Here is a 25,273-nt window from a genome sequence, read left to right as displayed (position 1 = left end):
CCTGATCTAAAAGAATACAGGCCCTCACGTTGTCCTTCAGGACTGGGCCGATCCCTGATCTAACAGAATACAGGCCCTCATGTTGTCCTTCAGGACCGGGCCGATCCCTGATCTAAAAGACTACAGGCCCTCACGTTGTCCTTCAGGACCGGACCGATCCCTGATCTAAAAGAATACAGGCCCTCACGTTGTCCTTCAGGACTGGGCTGATCCCTGATCTAAAAGAACACAGGCCCTCACGTTGTCCTTCAGGACCGGCCGATCCCTGGTCTAAAAGAATACAGGCCCTCACGTTGTCCTTCAGGACCCGGCCGATCCCTGGTCTAAAAGAATACAGGCCCTCACGTTGTCCTTCAGGACTGGGCCGATCCCTGGTCTAAAAGGTGGACCTGATCCTAGATCTGAGAAGCTTTAAGACTACAGGCCCTCACGTTGTCCTTCAGGACCGGGCCGATCCCTGGTCTAAAAGGTGGACCTGATCCTAGATCTGAGAAGCTTTAAGTATACAGGCCCTCACCACGGTGTATAAGAATACAGGCCCTCACCTTTAAGAATCCAGGCCCTCACCTTTAAGAATACAGGCCCTCACCTTTAAGAATACAGGCCCTCACCTTTAAGAATACAGGCCCTCACCTTTAAGAATACAGGCCATCACCTTTATGAATACAGGCCCTCACCTTTAAGAATCCAGGCCCTCACCTTTAAGAATACAGGCCCTCACCTTTAAGAATACAGGCCCTCACCTTTAAGAATACAGGCCATCACCTTTATGAATACAGGCCCTCACCTTTAAGAATACAGGCCCTCACCTTTAAGAATACAGGCCATCACCTTTATGAATACAGGCCCTCACCTTTAAGAATACCAGCCATCACCTTTAAGAATACAGGCCCTCACCACGGTCTTTAAGAATACAGGCCCTCACCTTTAAGGATACAGGCCCTCACCACGGTCTTTAAGAATACAGGCCCTCACCACAGTCTATAAGAATACAGGCCCTCACCTTTAAGAATACAGGCCCTCACCATGGTCTTTAAGAATACAGGCCCTCACCTTTATGAATACAGGCCCTCACCTTTAAGAATACAGGACCTCACCTTTAAGAATACAGGCCCTCACCACGGTCTTTAAGAATACAGGCCCTCACCACAGTCTAGTGAATACAGGCCCTCACCTTTAAGAATACAGGCCCTCACCACGGTCTTTATGAATACAGGCCCTCACCTTTAAGAATACAGGCTCTCACCACGGTCTTTATGAATACAGGCCCTCACCACGGTCTTTAAGAATACAGGCCCTCACCTTTATGAATACAGGCCCTCACCTTTAAGAATACAGGCCCTCACCTTTAAGAATACAGGCCATCACCTTTATGAATACAGGCCCTCACCTTTAAGAATACAGGCCCTCACCTTTAAGAATACAGGCCATCACCTTTATGAATACAGGCCCTCACCTTTAAGAATACAGGCCATCACCTTTATGAATACAGGCCCTCACCTTTATGAATACAGGCCCTCACCTTTAAGAATACAGGCCCTCACCTTTAAGAATACAGGCCCTCACCACGGTCTTTAAGAATACAGGCACTCACCACAGTCTATAAGAATACAGGCCCTCACCTTTAAGAATACAGGCCCTCAGCACGGTCTTTATGAATACAGGCCCTCACCTTTAAGAATACAGGCCCTCACCATGGTCTTTATGAATACAGGCCCTCACCTTTAAGAATACAGGCCCTCACCATGGTCTATAAGAATACAGGCCCTCACCTTTAAGAATACAGGCCCTCACCTTGGTCTATAAGAATACAGGCCCTCACCTTTAAGAATACAGGCCCTCACCTTTAAGAATACAGGCCCTCACCTTTAAGAATACAGGCCATCACCTTTATGAATACAGGCCCTCACCTTTAAGAATACAGGCCATCACCTTTATGAATACAGGCCCTCACCTTTATGAATACAGGCCCTCACCTTTAAGAATACAGGCCCTCACCACGGTCTTTAAGAATACAGGCACTCACCACAGTCTATAAGAATACAGGCCCTCACCTTTAAGAATACAGGCCCTCACCACGGTCTTTATGAATACAGGCCCTCACCTTTAAGAATACAGGCCCTCACCATGGTCTTTATGAATACAGGCCCTCACCTTTAAGAATACAGGCCCTCACCATGGTCTATAAGAATACAGGCCCTCACCTTTAAGAATACAGGCCCTCACCTTGGTCTATAAGAATACAGGCCCTCACCTTTAAGAATACAGGCCCTCACCATGGTCTATAAGAATACAGGCACTCACCTTTAAGAATACAGGCCCTCACCTTTAAGAATACAGGCCCTCACCTTTAAGAATACAGGCCCTCACCTTTAAGAATACAAACCCTCACCTTTAAGAATACAGGCCCTCACCTTTAAGAATACAGGCCCTCACCTTTAAGAATACAGGCCCTCACCTTTAAGAATACAGGCCCTCACCACGGTCTTTATGAATACAGGCCCTCACCTTTAAGAATACAGGCCCTCACCATGGTCTTTATGAATACAGGCCCTCACCTTTATGAATACGGGCCCTCACCTTTATGAATACGGGCCCTCACCCTTAAGAATACAGGCCCTCACCTTTAAGAATACTAGACAGTAGATTGAGTGTTGACATGGCGATGACACTAAACAGTAGATTGAGTGTTGACATGGCGATGACACTAGACAGTAGATTGAGTGTTGACATGGCGATGACACTAGACAGTAGATTGAGTGTTGACATGGTGATGACACTAGACAGTAGATTGAGTGTTGACATGGCAGTGACACTAGACAGTAGATTGAGTGTTGACATGGCGATGACACTAGACAGTAGATTGAGTGTTGACATGGCGATGACACTAGACAGTAGATTGAGTGTTGACATGGCGATGACACTAGACAGTAGATTGAGTGTTGACATGGCGATGACACTCGACAGTAGATTGAGTGTTGACATGGCGATGACACTCGACAGTAGATTGAGTGTTGACATGGCGATGACACTCGACAGTAGATTGAGTGTTGACATGGCGATGACACTAGACAGTAGATTGAGTGTTGACATGGCGATGACACTCGACAGTAGATTGAGTGTTGACATGGTGATGACACTCGACAGTAGATTGACTGTTGACATGGCAGTGACACTAGACAGTAGATTGAGTGTTGACATGGCGATGACACTAGACAGTAGATTGAGTGTTGACATGGCGATGACACTAGACAGTAGATTGAGTGTTGACATGGCGATGACACTAGACAGTAGATTGAGTGTTGACATGGTGATGACACTAGACAGTAGATTGAGTGTTGACATGGCAGTGACACTAGACAGTAGATTGAGTGTTGACATGGCGATGACACTAGACAGTAGATTGAGTGTTGACATGGCAGTGACACTAGACAGTAGATTGAGTGTTGACATGGCAGTGACACTAGACAGTAGATTGAGTGTTGACATGGCGATGACACTAGACAGTAGATTGAGTGTTGACATGGCAATGACACTCGACAGTTGATTGAGTGTTGACATGGCGATGACACTCGACAGTAGATTGAGTGTTGACATGGCGATGACACTAGACAGTAGATTGAGTGTTGACATGGCAATGACACTAGACAGTAGATTGAGTGTTGACATGGCGATGACACTAGACAGTAGATTGAGTGTTGACATGGCGATGACACTAGACAGTAGATTGAGTGTTGACATGGCAATGACACTAGACAGTAGATTGAGTGTTGACATGGCGATGACACTAGACAGTAGATTGAGTGTTGACATGGCGATGACACTAGACAGTAGATTGAGTGTTGACATGGCAATGACACTAGACAGTAGATTGAGTGTTGACATGGTGATGACACTAGACAGTAGATTGAGTGTTGACATGGCAATGACACTAGACAGTAGATTGTAGATGCGTGTTACCATTTATCCCAAGTTGAACTCAGAGTTGACCATGATATCCCACTGAGCTGAGCACACACACACACACAGCTATGTCTTACTATACTTGTTAGTACTTTGTGGGGACCAACGAATCAGTCCCATTCAAAATCATATTTTCCCTAACCCCTAACCTCTAACCCTAACCTAACACTAACCTAACCCTAACCTTAATCTAACCCTAACCTAACCCTAACCCTAACCTTAATCTAACCCTAACCTAACCCTAACCTTTATCTAACCCTAACCCTAACCTAACCCTAACCTTAACCTAACCCTAACCTTAACCTAACCCTAAACCTAACCCTAACCTTAACCTGACCCTAACCTTAACCTAACCCTCACCTAACACTAACCTTAACCTAACTTTAACCTAACCCTAACCAAAATCTAACCCTAACCTTAACCTAACCCTAACCAAAATCTAACCCTAACCTTAACCTAACCCTAACCAAAATCTAACCCTAACCTTAACCTAACCCTAACCTTCATCTAACCCAAACCCTAACCCTAACCTTAACCTAACCCTAACCAAGATCTAACCCTAAACTTAACCTAACCCTAACCAAAATCTAACCCGAACCCAAAATCTAACCCTAACCTTAACCTACCCCTAACCAAAATCTAACCCTAACCCAAAATCTAACCCTAACCAAAATTGAACCCTAACCAAAATCTAACCCTAACCTAACCTTAACCTAACCTTAACCTAACCAAAATCTAACCCTAACCTTAATCTAACCCTAACCTAACCCTAACCAAAATCTAACCCTAACCTTAATCTAACCCTAACCCTAACCCTAACCTCAATCTAACCCTAACCTTAATCTAACCCTAAACTTAACCTAACCCTAACCAAAATCTAACCCTAACCTTAACCTAACCCTAACCTCAATCTAACCCTAACCTTAATCTAACCCTAACCTCAATCTAACCCTAACCTTAACCCAACCCTAACCTCAATCTAACCCTAACCTAACCTAACCCTAACCAAAATCTAACCCTAACCCAAAATCTAACCCTAACCAAAATTGAACCCTAACCTAAATCTAACCCTAACCTAACCTTAACCTAACCTTAACCTAACCTTAACCTAACCCTAACCTTAATCTAACCCTAACCTTAACCTAACCAAAATCTAACCCTAACCTTAACCTAACCCTAACCTCAATCTAACCTTAACCTTAACCTAACCCTAACCTCAATCTAACCCTAACCTTAACCTAACCTAACCCTAACCTTAATCTAACGCTAACCTTAATCTAACCCTAACCTTAACCTAACCCTAACCTTAATCTAACCCTAACCAAAATCTAACCCTAACCCAAAATCTAACCCTAACCTTAACCTAACCCTAACCTCAATCTAACCCTAACCAAACTCTAACCCTAAACCAAAATCTAACCCTAACCTTAACCTAACCCTAACCTCAATCTAACCCTAACCTTAACCTAACCCTAACCTTAACCTAACCCTAACCTTAACCTAACCCTAACCTTAATCTAACCATAACTTTAATCTAACATTAACCTTAACATAACCTTAACCTAACCCTAACCTTAATCTAATGTCCTTCAGGCTCTGGATTTTAGTTAGTTTACTATTCTAGTAAGGATTTCTGGTACTCCCACACACACTACTGTACTCCCAAGTATAGTACAACATGTACACACACACACACACACACACACACACACACACACACACACACACACACACACACACACACACACACACACACACACACATTGGAGCATTGGGCCAGTAACCGAAGAGTTTCTGGATATAATCCCCAAGCTGACTAGGTAAAAATGGATCGTTCTACCCCTCAGCAACCCACTGTTCCCCGGGTGCCAATGACGTTGATGTCAATCAAGGCAGTCCCCCACACCTCTCTGATTTAGAGGGGTTGGGTTAAATGCGGAAGACACAGTTCAGTTGAATACATTCAGTTGTACAACTGACAAGGTACAGTGGCTTGCGACAGCCTTACAACCTGGAATTAAAACAGATTTTTGGGGGGTTTGTATCATTTGATTTACACAACATGCCCACCTCTTTGAAACAAATGAGAAATAAGACAAAAAACTGAAAACTTGAGCGTGCGTAACTATTCACCCCTCCAAAGTCAATACTTTGTAGAACCACCTTTTGCAGCAACTACAGCTGCAAGCCTCTTGGGGTATGCCTCTATACACTTGCCACATCTAGCCACTGGGATTTTTGCCCATTCTTCAAGGCAAAACTGCTCCAGCTCCTTCAAGTTGGATGGGTTCTGCTGTTGTACAACAATCCTTAAGTCATACCACAGATTCTCAATTGGATTGAGGTCTGGGCTTTGAATAGGCCATTCCAAGTTATTTAAATGTTTCCCCTTAAACCACTCGAGTGTTGCATTAGCAGTGTGCTTAGGGTCATTGTCCTGCTGGAAGGTGAACCTCCGTCTCAAATCTCTGGAAGACCGAAACAGGTTTCCCTCAAGAATTGTATTTGTGTATTTAGCGCCATTCATCATTCCTTCAATTCTGACCAGTTTCCCAGTCCCTGCCAATGAAAAACATCCCCACAGCATGATGCTGCCACCACCATGCTTCACTGTGGGGATGATGTTCTCGGGGTGAGGTGAGGTGTTGATCTGTATGTTAACCGTGTTTTATTCTGTTCTTCAGGTCTGATAACAACAACATCGAGGAAACTGGACAGAGAGCAGCAAGCAGAGCACTTCCTAGAGGTACACCAACGTGTGTGTGTGTGTGTGTGTGTGTGTGTGTGTGTGTGTGTGTGTGTGTGTGTGCGTGTGCGTGTGTGTGCGTGTGTGTGTGTGATCGACCAGTATCTTTGATGAGGGCCCAGAAGCTAATCTGCTAATAAATGGGGCGCTGGCAAAGACCTCCAGCCTCCCCAACGGTCATCAATGGTGAGAACAGAAATACTGTAGGTACAATTAAGTAAAGTACCTGTTAGTGTGTCAGATATCTAGAAGAAAAAGAAACGCACCCCTATTTAGGTGAGGTGCTGGCTAGCGGTGCTGGCTAGCGGTGCTGGCTAGCGGTGCTGGCTAGCGCAGTACAAAACTTGAAAATAAAAGAGAGCCGCACACTAAGAGCTCAGATGCAAAAATGTAATGTCCAACGTTTCGACAGCCAAGCTGTCTTCATCAGGGTATAATCACAAACACTGTGGGATGACTCGTTTATGTAGTGTAAAAAGACACTGGTGTCTGTAATCATGGCCAAGAGTGGCCTAATATCATTGGTTCATTATCAAATATTAAAATGGCATACAAAGAACAGCATACAAACAACAAATGGATAGCATATGATCATAGATTAATTTTAGACTACACAAGCTTACAAACAAGTGTGTCAGATATCACCTATTAGTGTGTCAGATATCACCTGTTAGTGTGTCAGATATCATAGTGTGTCAGATATCACCTGTTAGTGTGTCAGATATCATAGTGTGTCAGATATCACCTGTTAGTGTGTCAGATATCATAGTGTGTCAGATATCACCTGTTAGTGTGTCAGATATCACCTGTTAGTGTGTCAGATATCATAGTGTGTCAGATATCACCTGTTAGTGTGTCAGATATCATAGTGTGTCAGATATCACCTGTTAGTGTGTCAGATATCATAGTGTGTCAGATATCACCTGTTAGTGTGTCAGACATCATAGTGTGTCAGATATCACCTGTTAGTGTGTCAGATATCACCTGTTAGTGTGTCAGATATCACCTGTTAGTGTGTCAGATATCACCTGTTAGTGTGTCAGATATCATAGTGTGTCAGATATCACCTATTAGTGTGTCAGATATCACCTGTTAGTGTGTCAGATATCACCTGTTAGTGTGTCAGATATCACCTGTTAGTGTGTCAGACATCATAGTGTGTCAGATATCACCTGTTAGTGTGTCAGATATCACCTGTTAGTGTGTCAGATATCACCTGTTAGTGTGTCAGATATCACCTGTTAGTGTGTCAGATATCACCTGTTAGTGTGTCAGATATCACCTGTTAGTGTGTCAGATATCACCTGTTAGTGTGTCAGATATCATAGTGTGTCAGATATCACCTGTTAGTGTGTCAGATATCATAGTGTGTCAGATATCACCTGTTAGTGTCAGATATCAAGGTGTGTCAGATATCACCTGTTAGTGTGTCAGATATCACCTGTTAGTGTGTCAGATATCACCTGTTAGTGTGTCAGATATCATAGTGTGTCAGATATCACCTGTTAGTGTGTCAGATATCACCTGTTAGTTTGTCAGATATCATAGTGTGTCAGATATCACCTGTTAGTTTGTCAGATATCATAGTGTGTCAGATATCACCTGTTAGTGTCAGATATCAAGGTGTGTCAGATATCACCTGTTAGTGTGTCAGATATCACCTGTTAGTGTGTCAGATATCACCTGTTAGTGTGTCAGATATCACCTGTTAGTGTGTCAGATATCACCTGTTAGTGTGTCAGATATCACCTATTAGTGTGTCAGATATCACCTGTTAGTGTGTCAGATATCACCTGTTAGTGTGTCAGATATCACCTGTTAGTGTGTCAGATATCACCTGTTAGTGTGTCAGATATCACCTGTTAGTGTGTCAGATATCATAGTGTGTCAGATATCACCTGTTAGTGTGTCAGATATCACCTGTTAGTGTGTCAGATATCACCTATTAGTGTGTCAGATATCACCTGTTAGTGTGTCAGATATCACCTGTTAGTGTGTCAGATATCACCTGTTAGTGTGTCAGATATCACCTGTTAGTGTGTCAGATATCACCTGTTAGTGTGTCAGATATCACCTGTTAGTGTGTCAGATATCACCTGTTAGTGTGTCAGATATCACCTGTTAGTGTGTCAGATATCACCTGTTAGTGTGTGACATCATAGTGTGTCAGATATCACCTGTTAGTGTGTCAGACATCATAGTGTGTCAGATATCACCTGTTAGTGTGTCAGACATCATAGTGTGTCAGATATCACCTGTTAGTGTGTCAGATATCATAGTGTGTCAGATATCAACTGTTAGTGTGTCAGACATCATAGTGTGTCAGATATCACCTGTTAGTGTGTCAGACATCATAGTGTGTCAGATATCACCTGTTAGTGTGTCAGATATCACCTGTTAGTGTGTCAGATATCATAGTGTTTTATATTTTTTACCTTTATTTAACTAGGCAAGTCAGTTAAGAACAAATTCTTATTTTCAATGACGGCCTAGGAACAGTGGGTTAACTGCCTGTTCAGGGGCAGAACCACAGATTTGTACCTTGTCAGCTCGGGGATTTGAACTTGCAACCTTCCAGTTACTAGCCCAACGCTCTAACCACTAGTGTGTTAGTGTGTCAGATATCACCTGTTAGCGTGTCAGATAGTACCACACACACACATACAGAAAGGACAAAGATTTTTGCTAATGATTCTACTAGATGTATCTGCTTGGCCTACTAGTTTATCAAGCCTGGTATTTTTTATTCAACTTTTCACATAACACATTACCTGTCGTTGTTGATGAAGCCGTCAGTGTCCTCAGGGCAGTAACTCAGGTCACTATCAAAGGCCTCGTGATGGTGGGTACTCGTGTCGCATGACACACATTTATTCTGAGGTGTTGCCTGACAAGCTGTGAAAATAGTTTTATAATTCGCCAGATGTTTACGGGCCCCTAACCAACTGTATTATTTATTTTGTTTGGAACTCATTTTGTACATTTTGAGGCAAGTCAGTTAATTAAGAACAAATTCTTATTTACAATGACAGCCTACTCCAGCCAAACCCGGACGACGCTGGGCCAATTGTGCACCACCCTATTGGACTGCCAATCACGTCCGGTTGTGATACAGCGTGGATTCGAACCAGAGTATCAGTAGTGACGTCTCTAGCACTGAGATGCAGTGCCTTAGACTGGTGCGCCACTCGGGAGCCATGAATGTTGCTGCCAATGTCTCTTATGACCTAAAAGAGCTTCTGGACATCAGAACAGTGATTTCTCACCTCGAACTGTACTACTTTCCGGAAACCAAATCCCCGTCATTGCCGTGAAGAAAAGACGGAAATACAAGGGGTGAAGGTCGGGGTGCCTTGTGAGGATTTGTAGGCGGACGAGTAAATCACCACTACCATCGGTTCTATTGGCCAATCACTGGACAACAAACTAGATGATCTACGGTCGAGATTATCCTACCAACGGGACATTAAAAACTGTAATATCTTATGTTTCACCGAGTCGTGGCTGAACGACGACACGGATGGCTAGGTTTTCCGTGCATCGACAGGACAGAGCAGCTACGTCTGGTAAGAGGAGGGGCGAGGGTGTGTGTCTATTTCTCAATAACTGCAGGTGCACGATGTCTAATATTAAATAAGTCTTGAAATATTGCTCGCCTGAGGTAGAGTACCTCATGATAAGCTGTAGACCACACTATCTACCAAGAGAGTTCTCATCTATAATATTCGTATCCGTCTAAGTTTATATATCCGTCTAGTCCTGGTGATCCTAACTGACCAAAGACAGGTCATTTTTACTAGGGTTAAATGTCAGGAATTGTGAAAACTGACTTTAAATGTATTTGGCTAAGGTGTATGTAAACTTCCGACTTCAACTGTATGTACTAGGCAGTGTCAGAGGAAGGCCCAAAAAATTGTTGCAGACTCCGGTCACCCAAGTCTTAGACTTTTCTCTCTGCTACCTCACGGCAAGTGGAACCGGAGCACCAAGTCTAGGTCCAAGAGGCTCCTTAACAGCTTCTACCCCCAAGTCATAAGACTGCTGAACAGCATTTTTACAATGCTGCTTCTCGCTGTTTATTATCTAACCATAGTCGCTTTACCCCTACCTACATGTACAAATGACCTTGAATAGCTTGTATCCCAGCACATTGACTCGGTACCGGTGCTGTCACGGTCATCCTTCTCTTCATCTGAAGAGGAGAGGTGAGATGGATCGGAGGACCAAAATGCGGCGTGGTATGTGCTCATCATTAATTTTAATAAAGAAAACAATGAACACTGAAACCCTATACAAAAACAATAAACGAAAAAACAACCGTGAAGCTAATGAGAACTGTGCTGAAACAAGCCATCAACATAGACAATCACCCAAACAAACAAACAGTGACACCCAGGCTACCTAAGTATGATTCTCAATCAGAGACAACTAATGACACCTGCCTCTGATTGAGAACCATACTAGCCCGAAACATAGAAATACCCAAATCATAGAAAAACAAACATAGACTGCCCACCCCAACTCACGCCCTGACCATACTAAATAATGACAAAACAAAGGAAATAAAGGTCAGAACGTGACAGGTGCCCCCCTATATATAGCCTTGATAATGTTATGTCATTTTTGTGTTGTTTTTTGTGTTTTATTTTATAAATGCTTGTGTTCCTAGCTCCAACAGTGCAGTAGTATCTAACAATTCACAACAATACACACACGTTTAAAGTAAAATAATGGAATTAAGAAATATATAAACATTAGGACAAGAAATGTCGGGGTGGCATGAACTAAAATACATTAGAATAGAATGCAGTATATTCATATGAGATGAGTAAAACAGTATGTAAACATTATTAAAGTGACTAGTGTTCCATTATTAAAGTGGCCAGTGATTCCATGTCTATGTATATAGGGCAGCAGCCTCTAAGGTGCAGGGTTGAGTAACCGGGTGGTAGCCGGCTAGTGGTGGCTATTTAACAGTCTGATGGCCTTGAGATATAAGCTGTTTTTCAGTCTCTCGGTCCCTGCTTTGATGCACATGTACTGACCTCACTTTCTGGATGATAGCGGGGTGAACAGGCAGTGGCTCGGGTGGTTGTTGTCCTTGATGAACGTTTAGGCCTTCCTGTGACATCGGGGTGCTGTAGGTGTCCTGGAAGTCAGGCAGTGTGCCCCCGGTGATGCGTTGTGCAGACCTCACCACCCTCTGGAGAGCCCTGCAGTTGCGAGCGGTGCAGTTTTTGTACCAGGCAGTGATACAGCCCGACACGATGCTCTCAATTGTGCATCTGTAAATATTTGTGAGGGTCTTAGGGGCTGAGTCCTGAGGTTGAAAGGTGATGTTGTCTGTGTGGGTGGACCATTTCAGATTGTCAGTGATGTGTGTACGCCCAGGAACTTAAAACTTTCCATCTTCTCCACTACTGTCCCGTCGATGCTGTCTCCCGAAGTCCATAATTTTGTTGACCTTGAGGGAGAGGTTGTTTTCCTGGCACCTCTCCGCCAGGGTCCTCACCTCCTCCCTGTAGGTTATCTTGTCATTGTTGGTAATCAGGCCTACTACTGTTGTGTCATTTGCAAGCTTGATGACTGAGTTGGAGGCGTGCATGGCTACGCGGTCATGGGAGTACAGGAGGGGGCTGAGCGCGCACCCTTGAGGGTCCCCTGTGTTGAGGATTAGCGAAGTGGCGGTGTTGTTTCCTACCTTCACGACCTGGGGGGAGCCTGTCAGGAAGTCTAGGACCCAGTTGCACAGGGCAGGGTTCAGACCCAGGGCCCCGAGCTTAATGATGAGCTTGGAGGGTACTATGGTGTTGAAGGATGAGCTACAGTCGACATACAGCATTTTTACATAGGTATTCCTCTTGCCCAGATTGGATAGGGCAGTGTGCAGGGCGATGGCGATTGCATCGTCTGTGGATCTTTTGGGGCGGTAAGCAAATTAAAGTGGGACTTGGGTCTTACTTTTGCTTTCATGGGTACAGGAACAATAGTGGACATCTTGAAGCAAGTGGGGACAGCATGATGCCGTCTGGGCTGGCATCTTGCGAGAGTTAACATGCTTAAATGTCCTTCGGAGCGGGCCACATTGATGGCACTGTATTATCCTCAAAGTGGGTGAAGAAGGTGTTTAGGTTGTCCGGGAGCACGTTGGTGGTTTTCCCTTTGTACTTTTATTTTATTTTATTTTATTTCACCTTTATTTAACCAGGTAGGCAAGTTGAGAACAAGTTCTCATTTACAATTGCGACCTGGCCAAGATAAAGCAAAGCAGTTCGACACATACAACGACACAGAGTTACACATGGAGTAAAACAAACATACAGTCAATAATACAGTATAAACAAGTCTAAATACGATGTGAGCAAATGAGGTGAGATAAGGGAGGTAAAGGCAAAAAAGGCCATGGTGGCAAATTAAATACAATATAGCAAGTAAAACACTGGAATGGTAGATTTGCAATGGAAGAATGTGCAAAGTAGAAATAAAAATAATGGGGTGCAAAGGAGCAAAATAAATAAATAAATTAAATACAGTAGGGAAAGAGGTACTTGTTTGTGCTAAATTATAGGTGGGCTATGTACAGGTGCAGTAATCTGTGAGCTGCTCTGACAGTTGGTGCTTAAAGCTAGTGAGGGAGATAAGTGTTTCCAGTTTCAGACATTTTTGTAGTTCGTTCCAGTCATTGGCAGCAGAGAACTGGAAGGAGAGGTGGCCAAAGAAAGAATTGGTTTTGGGGGTGACTAGAGAGATATACCTGTTGGAGCGTGTGCTACAGGTGGGAGATGCTATGGTGACCAGCGACCTGAGATAAGGGGGGACTTTACCTAGCAGGGTCTTGTAGATGACATGGAGCCAGTGGGTTTGGCGACGAGTATGAAGCGAGGGCTGGCCAACGAGAGCGTACAGGTCGCAATGGTGGGTAGTATATGGGGCTTTGGTGACAAAACGGATTGCACTGTGATAGACTGCATCCAATTTGTTGAGTAGGGTATTGGAGGCTATTTTGTAAATGACATCGCCAAAGTCGAGGATTGGTAGGATGGTCAGTTTTACAAGGGTATGTTTGGCAGCATGAGTGAAGGATGCTTTGTTGCGAAATAGGAAGCCAATTCTAGATTTAACTTTGGATTGGAGATGTTTGATATGGGTCTGGAAGGAGAGTTTACAGTCTAACCAGACACCTAAGTATTTGTAGTTGTCCACGTATTCTAAGTCAGAGCCGTCCAGAGTAATGATGTTGGACAGGCGGGCAGTTGCAGGTAGCGATCGGTTGAAGAGCATGCATTTAGTTTTACTTGTATTTAAGAGCAATTGGAGGCCACGGAAGGAGAGTTGTATGGCATTGAAGCTTGCCTGGAGGGTTGTTAACACAGAGTCCAAAGAAGGGCCAGAAGTATACAGAATGGTGTCGTCTGCGTAGAGGTGGATCAGAGACTCACCAGCAGCAAGAGCGACCTCATTGATGTATACAGAGAAGAGAGTCGGTCCAAGAATTGAACCCTGTGGCACCCCCATAGAGACTGCCAGAGGTCCAGACAGCAGACCCTCCGATTTGACACACTGAACTCTATCAGAGAAGTAGTTGTTGAACCAGGCGAGGCAATCATTTGAGAAACCAAGGCTGTCGAGTCTGTCGATGAGGATGTGGTGATTGACAGAGTCGAAAGCCTTGGCCAGATCAATGAAAACGGCTGCACAGTAATGTTTCTTATCGATGGCGGTTAAGATATCGTTTAGGACCTTGAGCATGGCTGAGGTGCACCCATGACCAGCTCTGAAACCAGATTGCATAGCAGAGAAGGTATGGTGAGATTCGAAATGGTCGGTAATCTGTTTGTTGACTTGGCTTTCGAAGACCTTAGAAAGGCATGGTAGGATAGATATAGGTCTGTAGCAGTTTGGGTCAAGAGTGTCCCCCCCTTTGAAGAGGGGGATAACCGCAGCTGCTTTCCAATCTTTGGGAATCTCAGACGACACGAAAGAGAGGTTGAACAGGCTAGTAATAGGGGTGGCAACAATTTCAGCAGATAATTTTAGAAAGAAAGGGTCCAGATTGTCTAGCCCGGCTGATTTGTAGGGGTCCAGATTTTGCAGCTCTTTCAGAACATCAGCTGAACGGATTTGGGAGAAGGAGAAATGGGGAAGGCTTGGGCGAGTTGCTGTGGGGGGTGCAGTGCTGTTGACCGGGGTAGGAGTAGCCAGGTGGAAAGCGTGGCCAGCCGTAGAAAAATGCTTATTGAAATTCTCAATTATGGTGGATTTATCAGTGGTGACAGTGTTTCCTATCTTCAGTGCAGTGGGCAGCTGGGAGGAGGTGTTCTTATTCTCCATGGACTTTACAGTATCCCAGAACTTTTTTGAGTTGGTGTTGCAGGAAGCAAATTTCTGCTTGAAAAAGCTAGCCTTAGCTTTTCTAACTGCCTGTGTATAATGGTTTCTAGCCTCCCTGAACAGCTGCATATCACGGGGGCTGTTCGATGCTAATGCAGAACGCCATAGGATGTTTTTGTGTTGGTTAAGGGCAGTCAAGTCTGGGGAGAACCAAGGGCCATATCTGTTCTTGGTTCTAAATATCTTGAATGGGGCATGTTTATTTAAGATGGTTAGGAAGGCATTTAAAAAAAATATCCAGGCATCCACTACTGACGGGATGAGATCAATATCCTTCCAGGATACCCCGGCCAGGTCGATTAGAAAGGCCTGCTCGCTGAAGTGTTTCAGGGAGCGTTTGACAGTGATGAGTGGAGGTCGTTTGACCGCTGACCCATTACGGATGCAGGCAATGAGGCAGTGATCGCTGAGATCTTAGTTGAAGACAGCAGAGGTGTATTTAGAGGGCAAGTTGGTTATGATGATGGGTCTATGAGGGTGCCTGTGTTTAAGGCTTTGGGGAGGTACCTGGTAGGTTCATTGATCATTTGTGTGAGATTGAGGGCATCAAGTTTAGATTGTAGGATGGCTGGGGTGTTAAGCATGTTCCAGTTTAGGTCGCCTAGCAGCACAAGCTCTGAAGATAGATGGGGGGCAATCAGTTCACATATGGTGTCCAGAGCACAGCTGGGGGCAGAGGGTGGTCTGTAGCAGGCGGCAACGGTGAGAGACTTGTTTTTAGAGAGGTGGATTTTTAAAAGTAGAAGTTCAAATTGTTTGGGTACAGACCTGGATAGTAGGACAGAACTCTGCAGGCTATCTTTGCAGTAGATTGCAACACCGCCTCCTTTGGCAGTTCTATCTTGTCTGAAAATGTTGTAGTTTGGGATTAAAATTTCAGAATTTTTGGTGTTCTTCCTAAACCAGGATTCAGACACAGCTAGAACATCCGGGTTGGCAGAGTGTGCTAAAGCAGTGAATAGAACAAACTTAGGGAGGAGGCTTCTAATGTTAACATGCATGAAACCAAGGCTATTACGGTTACAGAAGTCGTCAAAAGAGAGCGCCTGGGGAATAGGAGTGGAGCTAGGCACTGCAGGGCCTGGATTCACCTCTACATCGCCAGAGGAACAGAGGAGGAGTAGAATAAGGTACGGCTAAAAGCAATAAGAATTGGTCGTCTAGAACATCTGGAACGAAGAGTAAAAGGAGGTTTCTGGGGGCGATAAAATAGCATCAAGGTATAATGTACAGACAAGGGTATGGTAGGATGTGAATACAGTGGAGGTAAACCTAGGTATTGAGTGATGAAGAGAGAGATATTCTCTCTAGAAACATCATTGAAACCAGGAGATGACATTGCATGTGTGGGTGGTGGAACTAATAGGTTGGATAAGGTATAGTGAGCAGGACTAGAGGCTCTACAGTGAAATAAGCCAATAAACACTAACCAGAACAGCAATGGACAAGGCATATTGACATTAAGGAGAGGCATACTTAGTCGAGTGATCAAAAGGGTCCAGTGAGTAGAGGGGTTGGTTGGGGGTCACGGCGAGTTAGACAGCTAGCCAGGCCATCGGTAGCAAGCTAGTATAGGATGGAGGTCTGTTATTAGCCACCTCTTGCGTTCCGTCAGTAGATTAGTGGGGTTCCGTGTGGTATAGGGGATTAATCCAAATCACACAACAACAACAAAAATAAAAACAATAGATATAGTTATAGAGGCCCAAGAAGAAAACATAATAATAATAAAAATAAATAAATTGTCCGATTGTCTATTCAGATAGCAGCCGGTAAGACAGCTAACGGTTAGCAGGCCGCAGATGGGCGTTCAGGTAACGTCGCGACGGAGGAGCCAGCCGGATCTCCTTCGGGTAGATAACGTCGGCAGTCCAGTTGTGAAGGCTCGATTGGGCTCTGCGTTGGCAGTAAAACGGGTCCGGATAGGTGATTGTAGCCCAGGAATGATTGATGGAACTCTTCAGCTGGCTAGCTCCGGAATAATTGATGTTTGCTTCGGAATCGACGATTTTGACGTACTTGATTGCCTGTAGACCCTGACACTTATGTATCGTGCCTGAGCTGTTAAATTGCGACTCCACTTTGTCTCTGTACTGACGTTTTGCCTGTTTGATTGCCTTACGGAGGGATTAACTACACTGTTTTTTAACTACACCATAACTACTGTTTAACTACACCATGTTCCCAGTTACCTTGCCATGGTTAAAATCCCCAGCTAGAATTGTTATTTATTTATTTATTTTATTTAACCTTTATTTAATTAGGCAATACATGGGGCCTCGGGATATGAGGTTTCCAGTTTGCATAAAGTCCAGTGTAATTCTTGGAGGGCCGTGGTGATATCGGCTTGTGGTGGAATATACACGGCTGTGACTATAACCAAAGATAATTCTCTTGGGAGGTAATGCGATCAGTATTTGATTGTGAGTTAACCATGAAACCGACACCAAAACCCTTCTTCTTCCCGGAGAGTTCATTATTCCTGTCTGAGCTATGAACTGAGAACCCAGCTGGCTGTATGGACGGGGACAGTATATCCTGAGAGAGCCGTGATTCCGTGAAATAGAGTATGTTACCCTCCCCGATGTCTCACTGGAAGGAGATCCTCGCCCTGAGCTCATCTACTTCATTGTCCAGAGACTGAACATTAGCGAGTAATATACTTGGAAGTTATTTAGAAGTTATTTCTGGCTGTATGTAATAACACAAAAACCATTCTGGGATAATAATGTAAGAAATAACACTCAAAAAAACTAAATACTGTAAAGTTGCTTAGGAGCTAGAAGCAGATCATGTCTGTCTGTGCCATCTCTGAATTGTTTTCCCCACAAGGTTAGTTATACAAGAATGCGTGTTTGTCCTATATGTTTAACAGTCTGGTAAGCATGCCCTCTGTTCCAAAACTCTGTCCTATCTACTAACTGTACACTTGTTCATTTCCCTTTATGGTTTCCTTTTTATTATTTTCCCAGTATACTACTTCCTGTAGTCCTGGATGATTATAATCAGATGCTTTACTGATGGTGACACAGGGCTAACTCTCCCTGGGCTAGTTAATTGTTTGTCATATGATCAATAGTTCTGGATGATGATTGATTATTGTCAATTCATGATTAGATTATATATGTGTGTCCAGGTGACAGACAGACTGAATCATATTGACAGATGTTTGTACTGTAGATTCTTATTCTATAATGTGTGTGTCTCTGTCTCCAGATAACGGTTATAGACAGTCCGGTAATGTCCCGTCTCTCCACTGTGTGTGTCTCTGTGTCTCTGTCCCCAGGTTACGGTTATGGACAGTCCGGTAATGTCCCATCTCTCCACTGTGTGTGTCTCTGTCCCCAGGTTACGGTTATGGACAGTCCGGTAATGTCCCGTCTCTCCACTGTGTGTGTCTCTGTCCCCAGATAACGGTTATAGACAATCCGGTAATGTCCCGTCTCTCCACTGTGTGTGTCTCTGTCCCCAGATAACGGTTATAGACAATCCGGTAATGTCCCGTCTCTCCACTGTGTGTGTCTCTGTCCCCAGATAACGGTTATGGACAGTCCGGTAATGTCCCGTCTCTCCACTGTATGTGTCTCTGTCCCCAGGTTACGGTTATGGACAGTCCGGTAATGTCCCGTCTCTCCACTGTGTGGGTCATAGTCCACATCCAGGATGAAAACGACAACATCCCCACATTCACCGAGTCCGTCTACCGGATCAGCCTACCGGAACGCGACCGGAACAAGCGCGGTGAACCCATCTATCGGGTGTTTGCGTCCGACCTCGACCTGGACACCAACGGCAACATCACATACAGTATCGTCGGGGGTAACGATGATGAGAAGTTCAGCATTGACCCGCTGACCGCAATGGTGTCGTCACACAAGATGGTCACGGCAGGAAGCTACGACATCATCACCGTAAGTGTCCCTTGTCTGTAGCATCCCTTTGTCAAAATCTACTTGCGGGCCAGAAAAAGGGCAGTTATTTGAAAATATATAGATCCATTATAATGTTTTATATATTTAACAACAGGCAAGTCAGTTTAGAACAAATTCTTATTTACAATGACACCTACCCCAGCCGACACTGGACCAATGGTGCGCCGCCAAATGGAGCTCCCAATCACGGCAGGTTGTGATGCAGTCTGGAATCGAACAAGGACTGTAGCACTGAGATGTAGTGCCTTAGACCGCTGCGCCACTCAGGAGACCAACACACCTACTCATTAAAGGGTTTTGTCATATTTTTACTAATTTCTCATTTCTACTAATACATATGGAATCAGGTAGTAACCAAAAAAGTGTAAAACAAATCAAAATATATTATATTTAAGATTCGTCAAAGTAGCCAATCTTTGCCTTGATGACAGCTTTGCACACTCTTGGGATTCTCTCAACCAGCTTCACCTGGAATGGTCGCGCTTGAAGGAGTTCCCACATATGCTGAGCACTTGTTGGCTGCTTTTCCTTCACTCTGCATTCCAACTCATCCCAAACCATCTCAATTGGGTTGAAGTTGGGTGATTGTGGAGGCCAGGTCATCTGATGCTTCTGATCACTCTCCTTCTTGGTCAAATAGCCCTTATACAGCCTGGAGGTGTGTTGATTCATTGTCCTGTTGAAAACCAAATGGTACTTTCACGTTGGACTAGTAACCGAAAGGTTGCAAGTTCGAATCCCCGAGCTGACAAGGTAAAAATCTGTTGTTCTGTCACTGAACAAGGCAGTTAATACCACTGTTCCTAGGCTGTCAATGAAAATAAGAATTTGTTCTTAACTGATTTTTTTTTTTTAAGTGCAAACCAGATGCGTTGGTATATCACTGCAGATTGTAGCCATTCTGGTTAAGTATGCCTTGAATTTAAAAAAAATCACTGAAAGTGTCACCACCAAATCACCTCCTCCTCCATGCTTCACGATGGGAACTACACATCCAGCGATCATCCGTTCACCTACTCTGCGTCTCACAAAGACACGGCGGTTGGAACCAATAATCTCAAATTTAAACTCATTAGACCCAAAGGACAGATTCCACCGGTCTAATGTCCATTGCTCGTGTTTCTTGACCCAAGCAAGTCTCTTCTTCTTATTGGTGTCCTTTAGTAGTGGTTTCTCTGCAGCAATTCAACCATGAAGGCCTGATTCACACAGTCTCTGGAAAGTGGATGTTGAGATGTGTCTGTTCCTTGAACTCTGTGAAGCATTTATTTAGGCTGCAATTTCTGAGGCTTGTAACTCTAATGAACTTATCCCCTGCAGCAGAGGTAACTCTGGGTCCTCCTATCCTGTGGCGGTCCTCATGAGAGCCAGTTTTATCATAGCGCTTGATAGTTTTTTCGACTGCACTTGAAGAAACTTTCAAAGTTCTTGAAATGTTCCGTATTGACTGACCTTCATGTCTTAAAAGTAACGATGGATTGTCGTTACTCTTTGCTTATTTCAGCTGTTCTTGCCATAATATGGACTTGGCCTTTTACCAAATAGGGCTATCTTCTGTAACTGATTGGCTCAAACGCTTTAAGAAGGAAAGAAATTCCACAAATTAGCTTTTAACAAGGCATTCCAGGTGACTACCTCATGAAGCTGGTTGAGAGAATGCCAAGAGTGTGCAAAGCTGTCATCAAGGCAAAGGGTGGCTCCTTTGAAGAATCTCAAATATAAAATATATTTTGATTTGACACTTTTTTGGTTAATACATGATTCCATGTGTTATTTGAAAGTAGAAAATTGTAAAAATATAGAAAAACCCTGTAATGAGTAGGTGTGTCCAGACTTTTGACTGGTACTGTGTATATATATATATCTCTGTTATAATTTATATAAATGTATAGGTCCGGGATGCTGGCCTTCTAGGCAGAGTGCCTCTGTCCAGTGTCTGTGTTCTTTTGCCCATCTTAATATTTTCTTCTTATTGGCCAGTCTGAGATATGGCTTTTTCTTTCCGTTCTTTACAATGTACGGAAAACCTAGAAGGTCAGCATCCCAGAGTCACCTCCCCACTGTTGACGTTGAGACTGGTGTTTTACGGGTACTATTTAATGAAGCTGCCAGTTGAGGACTTGTGAGGCGTCTGTTTTTCAAACTAGACAATCTAATGTACTTGTCCTCTTGCTCAGTTGTGCACTGGGGCCTCCAACTCTTCATTCTATATTGGTTTGAGACAGTTTGCGCTGTTCTGTGAAGGGAGTAGTACACAGCGTTGTACGAGATCTTCAGTTTCTTGACAATTTCTCACATGGAATAGCCTTCATTTCTCAGAACAAGAATAGACTGACGAGTTGCAGAAGAAAGTTCTTTGTTTCTGGCCATATTGAGCCTGTAATCAAACCCACAAATGCTGATGCTCCAGATTCTCAATTAGTCTAAAGAAGGCCAATTTTATTGCTTCTTTAATCAGGACAACAGTTTTCATCTGTGCTAACATAATTGCAGAAGGGTTTTCTAATGATCAATTAGCCTTTTAAAATGATAAACTTTATATTAGCTAACACAACGTTCCATTGGAACACAGGAGTGATGGTTGCTGATAATGGGCCTCTGTACTTCTATGTAGATATTCCATTAAACAAACCTGCCGTTTCCAGCTACAATAGTAATTTACAACATTAACAATGTCTACACTGTATTTCTGATAAATTTGATGTTATTTTAATGGACACAAAAAAAGTGTTTTTCTTTCAAAATCAAGAACATTTCTAAGTGACCCCAAACAGTAGTGTAGGTCCATAATCATTTATATAAACATATAGGTCCGTTATCATTTATATAAATATATATGTCCGTTATCATTTTGGCATACTTTCTATCTAGTTTTAGATGTTCAAGAGTGGCCAGGTGTTTTTCCTCTTTTCTACCCTTCCCCCTGATATAAGATGAATGCACTGAGTCGCTCACCCCTGATACCTGATATAAGATGAATGCACTGAGTCGCTCACCCCTGATACCTGATATAAGATGAATGCACTGAGTCGCTCACCCCTGATACCTGATATAAGATGAATGCACTGAGTCGCTCACCCCTGATACCTGATATAAGATGAATGCACTGAGTCGCTCACCCCTGATACCTGATATAAGATGAATGCACTGAGTCGCTCACCCTGATACCTGATATAAGATGAATGCACTGAGTCGCTCACCCCTAAAACCTGATATAAGATGAATGCACTGAGTCGCTCACCCCTAAAACCTGATATAAGATGAATGCACTGAGTCGCTCACCCCTGATACCTGATATAAGATGAATGCACTGAGTCGCTCACCCCTGATACCTGATATAAGATGAATGCACTGAGTCGCTCACCCCTGATACCTGATATAAGATGAATGCACTGAGTCGCTCACCCCTAAAACCTGATATAAGATGAATGCACTGAGTCGTTCACCCCTGATACCCGATATAAGATGAAGGCACTGAGTCGCTCACCCCTGATACCTGATATAAGATGAATATAGGTGTAGGTGTTAGCAACATGGAGGTGGCTCAGCTCTACCTAGCCTTCCAATAGGCTCTGCTCTACCTAGCCTTCCAATAGGCTCAGCTCTACCTAGCCTTCCAATAGGCTCTGCTCTACCTAGCCTTCCAATAGGCTCAGCTCTACCTAGCCTTCCAATAGGCTCTGCTCTACCTAGCCTTTCAATAGGCTCTGCTCTACCTAGCCTTCCAATAGGCTCAGCTCTACCTAGCCTTCCAATAGGCTCTGCTCTACCTAGCCTTCCAATAGGCTCTGCTCTACCTAGCCTTCCAATAGGCTCCGCTCTACCTAGCCTTCCAATAGGCTCCACTCTACCTAGCCTTCCAATAGGCTCCGCTCTACCTAGCCTTCCAATAGGCTCCGCTCTACCTAGCCTTCCAATAGGCTCCACTCTACCTAGCCTTCCAATAGGCTCCACTCTACCTAGCCTTCCAATAGGCTCCACTCAACCTATCTTTCCAATAGGCTCCACTCAACCTATCTTTCCAATAGGCTCCACTCAACCTATCTTTCTAATAGGCTCCACTCAACCTATCTTTCCAATAGCTTCTGCCATGTTGCTGAGACCTGTCTGGTAACATGAGATCAGCAATGACTGAAGGATTGGAGGGTCTGTCTGTCTCTCTGTCTCTGTCTCTGTCTCTGTCTCACTCTCTCTGTTTATCTCTCTCCCTTTCTCTCTGTCTCTGTCCCTTTCTCACTCACTCTCTCTCTTTCTCTCTCTTTTTCTCTCTCTCGCTCGCTCTCACCCTCTCTCGCTCTCTCTCGCCCTCTCTCTCTCCTCTCTCTCTCTCTCTCTCTCTCTCTCTCGCTCTCCAGATAAAGGCCCTAGACGGTGGAAGCCCTCCTCTATGGTCTACAGTAAAGCTCCATATGGTGTGGGTTCGTAAGCCTGTTCCCTCTCTGCTGCCGCTGGTGTTCTCCCAGCGCTACTACAACTTCTCCGTCTCTGAGGCCACAGCTGTAGGTCAGCCTGTAGGACTGGTGTCTGTACGACAGACGGACACACCGCTCTGGTTTGACATCATAGGTGAGGAGAGGTGAGGGGTGTGGTGATGGTGGTGATGGTGGTGATGGTGGTGATGGTGGTAGTGGTGGTGGTGATGGTGGTGGTGGTGGTGATGGTGGTGGTAATGATGGTGGTGATGGTGGTGGTGATGATGTTGGTGGTGGTGGTAATGATGATGGTGGTGATGGTGGGGGTGGTAATGATGGTGGTGGTGGTGCTGGTGGTGATGGTTGTTGTGATGGTTGTGGTGGTGGTGGTGGTAGTAGTGGTGGTGGTAGTGGTGGTGGTAGTAGTAGTGGTGGTGGTGGTTGTGGTGGTGGTGGTGGTAGTAGTGGTGGTGGTAGTGGTGGTGGTAGTAGTGGTGGTAGTAGTAGTGGTGGTGGTGGTTGTGGTGGTGGTGGTGGTGGTAGCAGTGGTGGTGGTTGTGGTGGTGGTAGTGATGGTAGTGGTGGTGGTTGTGGTGGTGGTGGTGGTAGTAGTGGTGGTGGTAGCGGTGGTAGTAGTGGTGGTGGTAGCAGTGGTGGTGGTTGTGGTGGTGGTAGTGATGGTAGTGGTGGTGGTTGTGGTGGTGGTGGTGGTGGTAGTAGTGGTGGTGGTAGTAGTGGTGGTGGTAGTGGTGGTGGTGGTGGTGGTAGTAGTGGTGGTGGTGGTGGTGGTAGTAGTGGTGGTGATAGTGATGGTAGTGGTGGTGGTAGTAGTGGTGGTGGTGGTGGTGGTAGTAGTGGTGGTGATAGTGATGGTAGTGGTGGTGGTAGTAGTGGTGGTGGTGGTGGTGGTAGTAGTGGTGGTGATAGTGATGGTAGTGGTGGTGGTAGTAGTGGTGGTGGTGGTGGTGGTAGTAGTGGTGGTGGTAGTGATGGTAGTGGTGGTGGTTGTGGTGGTGGTGGTGGTGGTAGTAGTGGTGGTGATAGTGTGAGTCCTTGGTTGTGTGATGCATTATGGTATAAATGTTGAATGACTTTCTCTCCCCCATCCCCCTTCTGTCTCCCCCTTCCCTCCTCCCCTACCCCTTTCTAAAGGAGGGAGGGTAGCCAGGGAGGTATTCTATATGCCTAAATACATCTGTGGGAGGAACTGCTCATCTGAAGCAGGTACAGTATGACAACAAACTACACATTTTCACTTTACTTCCTGGTTCTGGTCAGCTGACATGGGTACAGTAACAGAACAATTTAGTACCAATCCCAAATTCGACACCATGAGATAATCTCTAGAATCCTTCTCTTTATGACTTCCATCCCTCAGCTTTAGACCAAAAAAAAAAAAAACATTGTTGTTTTTCAAAAACACAGACTGCAGTTTTAACGTCCGATTGTCTATCTGTCAGTATTCAAACTGGCTATGAACAAGGAGAAAATAGACCCTCAGTAATCAAACTGGCTATAAACAAGGAGAAAATATACTCTCAGTAATCAAACAGACTGACACAAGACAGGAAATCTTCTCTCAATCGTCTTTCCCAGTGCTCACAGTAGACAGGCTAACACCAGTCAGACAGACGGTCACCAGACAGCCAATAAAGTCTCAGTATTATGATGGTCACCAGACAACCAATAGAATCTCAGTATTATGACGGTCACCAGACAGCCAATAGAGTCTCAGTATTATGATGATCAGCAGACAGCCAATAGAATCTCAGTATTATGACGGTCACCAGACAGCCAATCGAGTCTCAGTATTATGATGATCAGCAGAC

At 44.4% G+C, this 25,273-nt stretch overlaps 1 protein-coding gene across 1 annotated transcript in view; it reads left to right on the top strand.

Annotated features, from left to right (window-relative positions):
• The window catches only part of LOC112240034 (protocadherin Fat 3-like), a 316,631-nt gene that overhangs the window by 96,015 nt on the left and 195,343 nt on the right, over positions 1–25,273 (top strand). The window contains exons 20-22 of the mRNA XM_042311250.1: positions 6,648–6,709; positions 18,697–19,011; positions 23,388–23,598. Of these exons, the coding sequence (XP_042167184.1) occupies positions 6,648–6,709; positions 18,697–19,011; positions 23,388–23,598 (588 nt within the window). The remainder of the gene's footprint in view (positions 1–6,647; positions 6,710–18,696; positions 19,012–23,387; positions 23,599–25,273) is intronic.

This window comes from Oncorhynchus tshawytscha, linkage group LG33 (assembly GCF_018296145.1).
Source record: "Oncorhynchus tshawytscha isolate Ot180627B linkage group LG33, Otsh_v2.0, whole genome shotgun sequence".
Taxonomy (NCBI): Eukaryota; Metazoa; Chordata; class Actinopteri; order Salmoniformes; family Salmonidae; genus Oncorhynchus; species Oncorhynchus tshawytscha.
The sequence above is the reverse complement of the archived record's forward strand: the minus strand, read 5'-3'. Positions and strand labels throughout refer to the sequence as shown.